Consider the following 7,943-nt stretch of genomic DNA (forward strand, 5'->3'; position numbering starts at 1 on the left):
AATAACTTATTTGGCTTTTGATCCCTAGCCCTCTGCATCTTCCTACAGCTGATGCTGCTGTACCACCCAAACACCCACAGCTCCTTCTTTAGAGTTTCTCTAAAAAAGGCTAATTGTTTGTAAAGTCAATGCCCTGTGCTCAGTTTGGTCTGTTTTTAAAAAGTGATCAGCTTGAAAGAGACTCCAAACCACAGGCAAGATAAACTGGCAATAGCCCCCAGCGCACACTATGATTCCAGCTGGCACACTACAGCAAAACTGCAGATCAAATTGCTATTTGGTCTTTGTTCTCTTCATTCCTTCCCATTTTGTCAGATAGGAATATAAATCTTTGTAATTTGGAGTAAAAGGTTCTGAATCTAAATCAGTAAAACACAATGTTGCAGAATCTGGCAAAGATGTCACACTGAGGCTTTTGTCATAGGGCATTTATTCCCAGCTTTGTTCTGAGACATTACCAACAGTAATCCCTCAGTACCTGTTCATTTTCAAAACAGAGTCCAAAGATTAAACATATACAAGGCAGTCAGCAGTATTTTATAGGCATCATCAAACTAGGAGTATCTCTAAGAGGAACTTCTATTACTATATACCTTGGTTGTAACACTGGGCAGGTAACAGTGCCAAATAAAAATGAAATTCAGAATCTCTTCCTAACTGAGGGTAAAGACCTCTTCTGATAAGATTCTAAACAGGCTTAATTTTCTGTTTATTTTGAAAGGAGACTTACTACGTCTCTGTGAGACTTTTAAGTACAGTATTTATGAGGGTATATTTTAGAAACAAGCTGAGGCAAGACAAAAACAGTTTATTACACTTACCTCTACAATTCACATTGTAACATTTTTACTTTAAAAAAAAAAAAAAAAAGTCCCCTTCAGTTTCTTCTTGATTGTTGAATACCCAGAAAATTCCTAAGTAATTTGTATAGAAAGCAGACCAGTCACCACTCATGGTGTGAGTGGATGAGTAATCCTGTCAGATCTGTGTGTTGCAAATTGTATTGTCCCTTTTCAGTGGCAAATGAAATACCATCATAACCAGTAGCAGCCAGCAAATTTTACCACCTCAGTGGAACAGAACTAACAGTAACGGAGAAACATGCTCTGGTTAAACTCTCTAAATCAGATATAAGTAGTTGAACATGATTTTCAAAGTAGTCATTTTAGTATTAAACACTGCCTGTACTCAGTTGGTTATGTATTCTAACACTGCCCTCTTGTGACATAATACCATTTTGCAAACTGTTCTGTCCCGGTTAGAAGGCAGAACTGTGTCCCACCTCCCTTATCCCTCAGTTTCCCAGGTAGAGAGGTAAATAAGGAAGGCAGGGGTAATGAAAACCTTGCACCAAATTGAAAATTAACAAAATGAAATATATTATTTAACAGGGAACAGAAAGGAAGAAGGGAAGGGGTTTAACAGGGTACAGAAAAGGAGAAGGGTAGGGGTTTAACAGGGAAGGGGGGTTGTAGGAACAACAAGGCAAGGAAGATTAAACTTCCAAATATACAAAACCCAAATGCTGTGCTGAGGCTCCCCAGTGCTGGATCTCGCTGGCTTGAGATGGACTGAAGCTGGATGCACAATCCTTGGACGGGGATGGAGGCAGGGAAGAGTCTGTAGATCAGGCCCCGGTCTCCAAGATGGCCACGGCCACGTGTAGCACAGGGAGCAGCAGAGCAGCGTGTGCCCAGGTAGAAGGTCAAAGGAGCAAGAGCCAGAGCAAGAGAACCAGAGCAAGAGGAAGAGGCGTGCCTTTCTCGCCCCTTTTATAGACCTTGGCAGGAAGTCCCGAAGACAGGAAAAGGGGAGTGGGAATAGGACAGGTGTACGCCCCTTTCATTCAGGCTTGTACCTGGTTTAGGGTTTCAGATCCCCACCCACCAGGGGCAGCAGGTTTCAAACCATTACACAAACAGAAAGGATTTTTCCAAATCAATACAGAAGTGAGGCTTTATCTATGATATCATAAATACATGTATTTGTCTTTATCAAAACATCTAAATCAGTACATGGAATGCTTCCTCTTACCACAATAAAAATACTAACATTACCTATTATTTGATGTTTACATGAATTCTCAGCTTGATCCTAATCAGCATTACTAATATTTTCGGTGAGAAATGACAGGTGTCTGCATGAGTAAGCTCACGTGCAGCAAAACGTCTAATTCATATTCAGTCACTAGCTATTGTGAAGTCTTGACCCATTAGTGCGTTTAGATGTAATTTCTAGTGCAAGACACATAACTCCATGCCTCTGGAAGAGCAAAGACCATTATCAGTAAGCACCAAGCAGACAACAACTCACCATACTTTTAATGGGAGAAAGCTACCAAACATCAAAGGTCACTGCAGAAAGAGTTAGCACATGGTAACTGCTACACAACACATTTTTTCCTAGGCTTGCTGAAATTTAAATTCCCTAGGTAGATAGATAAATACCCAGTAAAAGTGGAACTAATATTTTTAATCAAGTGGATTGATTTTTGATATTTACATTAACACTGTAGGCATCATCATATGATCATAGGATAATTCAAGTTGTTAAGAAAACTTAGAAAGTCACCTAGTACAACCTCCTGTTCATCTTAAGTACTAAGAGATTACAAGCCATGTCTAAAGACACTAACCAATAGGAACCTAAATATGAATTTAGCTTCTCTCTTCCTAGAAAAGATGGTATAGTCTTTTAAAGTCACTTAAACTTCTCTCTCTGTTCTGCTCTGCTGGAAGTTTCTCACTAGCATTAGTGCCATTCATGGTGTACCAGTAAGAGAAGAGCAACTAATCGTTACTACGACTTTGCAAAGGAAGCTTTGGCTCCTGGGTGCTCTTACTGGAAAATGTGTTCCAGGATAGGTTACAAACACCCCTACACTTTAAGCACTGGTCATCTATTACTAGCTGGGAGCACAATGCTGGCAACTGAGCCTGACTGCCTATGGGGCTACAGTGGTATTTCCTCCACCATCTGGCTTTGTAGTGAGCACAGTAGGAAAGGAGTACCAGCAAGTGCTTCAAAGCTCAAGACAGATCAGCAGCACCATGCCAACAAGGAAGTACAGGCAAGACTAGAACAAAGCACCCAGGAGCTAAAGGCAGGAAAAGGAGTAGAAGAGACAACGATGGACAAAGAGGGACATGGTATAAATACCAAGCTGGAGTAAAACCAATTGGACTCAATTACTACTTAGGAGTCCTCAACCACCAAACTTATCAGCACTGCAACAGTAAACACATGAGCTGCTGTCCTTTTAGGAGTGAGACCCTATCCTATGGCAACTGGGCAGTGGTTCATTCAGTTTATTGTTCCTGTAAGAAGCAAATGTGACGTTAACAAATTACTGCAGAATATAATGAATTATATTCATTAGGGCTACATGAATTGTAGTTCTGTAGTCTCCTATTAGCAGGAAAATGCACTGAACCTGAACAAGCAGAAAAAAAAAAAAATTATATTAAAAAGGCTGAAGTATTCTATCCTGCATCCAACAGGATTCTGGATCCAAGATTTGGATTCCCAGATCCAAACAGATTCTTAATTTAAATTCCACATCCAGAATGTTTTTGTATCTATGCTTCTTCCTGATTCAGTGCTGCGGTTTGGGGTCAGGGCCACCTCTGGAACCGTAACAGACGCTCTGTTAACCCCCTTCTCCCACCCCTGAAAGGAAAAGAGAAAGGGAATAAGGGAGAGAGACTTATTGATGAGAAAAACAACTTTAATACTACCACTAATAATAATAGTACTAATGATAAAAAATAGAATATGTACAATTATATACAAAACCAGTATTGAACCTAACCCTCCCATACCTGATAGCAACACATCACCGTCACCCCTGGCTGGGGAGCAGCCCCCAGGAAGAAGTCCCAAGCTGGACTTGGCCACAGAGGACCACATACAGAAGCTGGATTCTGGAGCTCAGCTCAGGAACACAGGGCTCGGGATCAAAGGCAGGATGGATGAAGTCCTCCTCGGATGCTGGCCCCTGCAGCAGGAGCAGCCAGCAGAAGGCAGCACAAGGGAGACAGAAGGGCCGATGGAAGGGGTTGCCCCTCCTGATCCTTCAGCTTCTACTGCCTATGATGGCTGTGGGATGGAACACCCCACTGGTGAATCTTGGGGTCAGTTATCCTGCCCGCCCTCCCTGCAGGTGCGGGGTACTCTGCCCCCCTCCGTGTGGGAGACAAGCTAAGCAGTGGCCTTGGTCTGCATACCAATCCCTGGCAGTCACTCTAAACATGAAGTCTTACCACTGCTAAAACCAGACAGTTTGCTGAAAATATGTTGTTAGCTTCAGACAGAGCAGTTAATTAGACGAGCTTTAGCTGACAAGTTAAAATTATGAAACAGAACCAGCCCTGTTCTAACCCAAAAAAGGACATTCCGTAAGGATCGCTGGTCCCTAACAGCAGCATGGTGCCATCTTTTGGCAAACACCGGAAAATATTTGATTGCTTTAGACATGCACAGAAAAGGGTCTCATAAGAACCCAGTACTGTTCTAAATTGTGACAATACCAACAATAGTCAGGACATGCTGAGAATTGATCAAATTAGCCTACTTATACTCTCAATCAGTCTCTACCTAGTACAGTGAAGAGGTTGCTAAAAATAATGGTATGAAAGAAGTTTCTTTTCTATCAGTTTACTGAACGAAGTAGAAGACCCAGTGCTGACACACTGCCACAACTCATATTCTGACCAGATTTCCCTTGTGATGCAGTGCTCAACAAAGTGAAAAATCCAATTTCTGCCAATCTGCTATGAGCAAGAAACTTTCACCAACGAGCCAAACAACATACTACCACCATCACCCCCACCATTCGTGATACAGTCAATCAACTTGGGAAAGAGGGCTACTGTTACACTCCAGGACCTGGGGAGCTATACTGCTTGTGAAGGCACAAAGAGTTGCATGTCAGAGGTACAACCTCATGCTGAGCTACAGGATGGGACAATCCCAGATCTCAAACATGAGAGCAGGGAATGGGACATGATACCCTCCCAGAAGACTCAGTTCACAGCAGAAAGTGCATGACTTGTCAGTGTGACATTAGACAACATGGGTGGGAGACTTTCAAGGAGAAATATCTCATCCTTTTTCTTTGTTCTTACTCTAAATTCCCATTTTTTTAAAATCTAGGGGTGTCAAGATAATACCAATAAGTAGCTTAGAATTTGGGGGTATTTTACTTGTTCTTCTGTTTCTTAAAACAGACTAGGTATTACTTCCAGGTCTAACACAGCAGCAGTTCCAAGACTCTGCTATTACTATAATACTTTCTTATTCTTACAGTGAAGACATCAGTATGCTGTTATCAGACTTCACTGTTGGTGGTCTGGGTTTGATTCGAACTTTCTGAACAATGACTAATTTAAATTAGGAATTAAAGGAATTACAGTAATAGAATCCGAGAATGACTTAGGTTGGAAGGGACCCTACAAATCATCTAATATAACCTCCCTGCCATGGACAGGGATACCTCTCAATTAGACTAGGTTGCTTGAGGCCTCACTCAACCTGGCCTTGAACACCTCCAGGAAATTAATTAACAACTCTTAGTTCTTTAGCTTAACCTTGTATGGCACTACTAGAAAAGACAGAGGAGTCTGTTTTCATATGAAAACAGACTATTTTCCAGAGCATTACATTTCAGTTTTGTTGAATTCAATGGCATGATCTGTCCCCATAAACAAAGGAAAATATGCTTGTGATAAGACAAAATACCTGCACAACATAATTCATTGTTATCTACCTCAGTGTAAATCCTATCTTTTCTTTTTACTACTGACTGGATAGTTTCATTTAAAAAAAAAAAAAAAAACATAGGTCTCTTTTACCTGGTGGTTGCTTGTATCAGAAACCTTCACATCCAGTGATCCTGTCAGAACAGCATACCAGTTCGTCCCAATATCACCCTGACGAAACACTGGAGAGATGAAATCTTGTAAATAAGAGCTATCTCTTTAAGTCAGCAACGTTAACAGACATTCTCTCTCATATCACTGTACTCCTGTAGTCACTGCTAGAACTATAGTAAGTAGTCTGATATGGCAAATTCTATTACAATAATATTTCCAATGACACTAGAAAACACATACTTAGTAAACCAGTCAATAGACTGCAAATACACTGAACACACAGAATTGCTTCACTCTTCTCCCCAGTTTACTCCTTGCTGCTTTTTTACTACAATCTTAGCTAATAAACAAAGCAAAGTACTTTCTGAACAACATCCCCTTGAAATTCACAATCTTCCAATGCAGACACAGCTCCCACTGACTTCAGTAAGAGTTCTGGCTGACAAGCAGCTGCAAGACTTTGATGTTCAGGCACTCCAACTGTGTAACTAAAGAGCATCAGGATTGCTACCACTCTAAGGAAACACAAGTGCTGTGTGCCTAAACCATGCCAGATTCATCTCAGGGGTACCTCAGACTCTAGTAAATACCACAGGTCTCCATCAGCCACTCCCCTGGTACAGCTCTGGGAATTTGCACACTCCCATCACAAGACCACCGCTTATTTCCATCTCAGCTTCACAGACCAAGCACAGCTGTCCACCTTCATCTGGCATGCAAGCTGCTAGAGCCATCACAGAGCTGTTGCACCCCACAGCAGTATGCAGCTCTGCAAATCTGTCTTGTGTTATCCAAAGTGACTGCAAGCCACATGCTATTATAGCGATATGTGTAGTGATACACTTTCACCTCTGAGATCACAAAGCACCTACAAAAGAGATCAATAGCACATTTATAGGGGAAGAATGAGGCCTAAGTGAAATAACTTGCTTCTAATCTTTCAACAAAACAGTGGCAAAGTCCTAAATCAAATAATGGGTGCCTTGTTACTATAGATTCACTAAACACTGTATTTGTAGAGCAAGGAGCATTTTGGTTCTGCCTTCCCCCATGACTGTAAACATTTTTATGGCCATTCCACTGATTGTGCTCTCTCATCAATCTCCTAGACACCATCACAGTCTAAGCCAGAATTTTACCTACATAAAATAGATAAACATATGAAGCTCTCTTACATGTGATTCCTTTTTCCAGATTTTCATAGTATCCACAGAGACATATCTGTTGGAGAAGGTTTGGATGAAATTTCTCAAAAGCTTTCACTTCTTTCAGTCGTGTGAATATTATATCTAGATCTTCACTGGAACGTTCCAGAGGTCTGCAAGAAAAGAAAGGACAAAATTCTCAAGAGCTTTAGAGAAACATTCCCACCTGCACGCACCAAACTTTAAAAAGTTTGCATTAAAGATCACACTATAACATAAACCATTTAAACTGCATTTCACAGGTACATAATGAAACCCTTCCAAAACATCCCAACAACTGTCCCTTATCAACTTGTGTGTGGTTATTATCATTCAGCACAAGCTCCATTTAGCACCAAAGTCCTGCTGTAGCAATTACTGTGTAAGCACATATGATGATACAGTCCTTATCCCAAAGAGCTTAAAATTATATATAGTTTTAAGTTTGTAAGGGAACACAAATAAACAGATGTCCAAACATGCAAGAGGTCTGTGGAATCAGTGTGCAAAACAGAAGTCCTTGATCTGGCTAAAAGAAAAGCTTTAGATGCAGTAGTAACTCCTATATCCACATCTCTCTTCTGCATTTTACCCAGTATAAACTAACTTCAGTGTTCTGTTTCCTCCTCTCACTTGCAAGCAAGAAAGACAACTTTCATAAGTACATTCTCTTTCACACAGTTCCTCTCTCTTAATGTGGGACAAATTAAATAGGCATCAAGAATCTTAACTCTTCACTGGTAAGGATAAAGAGTTTTACTCCAAATAATTAAATATTTTAAATCTATGATAGTAACAGCTTTAAAAAATCAAAGATTTTGAGAAAAATAAAATTGTAGAACTCCCTCTAACAAAGTAGTATGGGGACCAGCAGTTCAGCCGCTTC

General features: G+C 40.7%; 1 protein-coding gene across 1 annotated transcript in view; it reads right to left on the minus strand.

Annotated features, from left to right (window-relative positions):
• The window catches only part of LOC103769050 (rap guanine nucleotide exchange factor 4-like), a gene marked incomplete at its 3' end in the record, with an annotated part of 16,330 nt that overhangs the window by 4,208 nt on the left and 4,179 nt on the right, over positions 1 to 7,943 (minus strand). Inside the window, exons 2-3 of the mRNA XM_008936223.1 lie at positions 7,049 to 7,191; positions 5,853 to 5,941 (exon numbers count right to left, since the gene is read on the minus strand). Coding sequence (XP_008934471.1) covers positions 5,853 to 5,941; positions 7,049 to 7,191 — 232 coding nt within the window. The remainder of the gene's footprint in view (positions 1 to 5,852; positions 5,942 to 7,048; positions 7,192 to 7,943) is intronic.

Source organism: Merops nubicus, unplaced genomic scaffold (genome assembly GCF_000691845.1).
Source record: "Merops nubicus isolate BGI_N331 unplaced genomic scaffold, ASM69184v1 scaffold18492, whole genome shotgun sequence".
Lineage (NCBI taxonomy): Eukaryota > Metazoa > Chordata > Aves > Coraciiformes > Meropidae > Merops > Merops nubicus.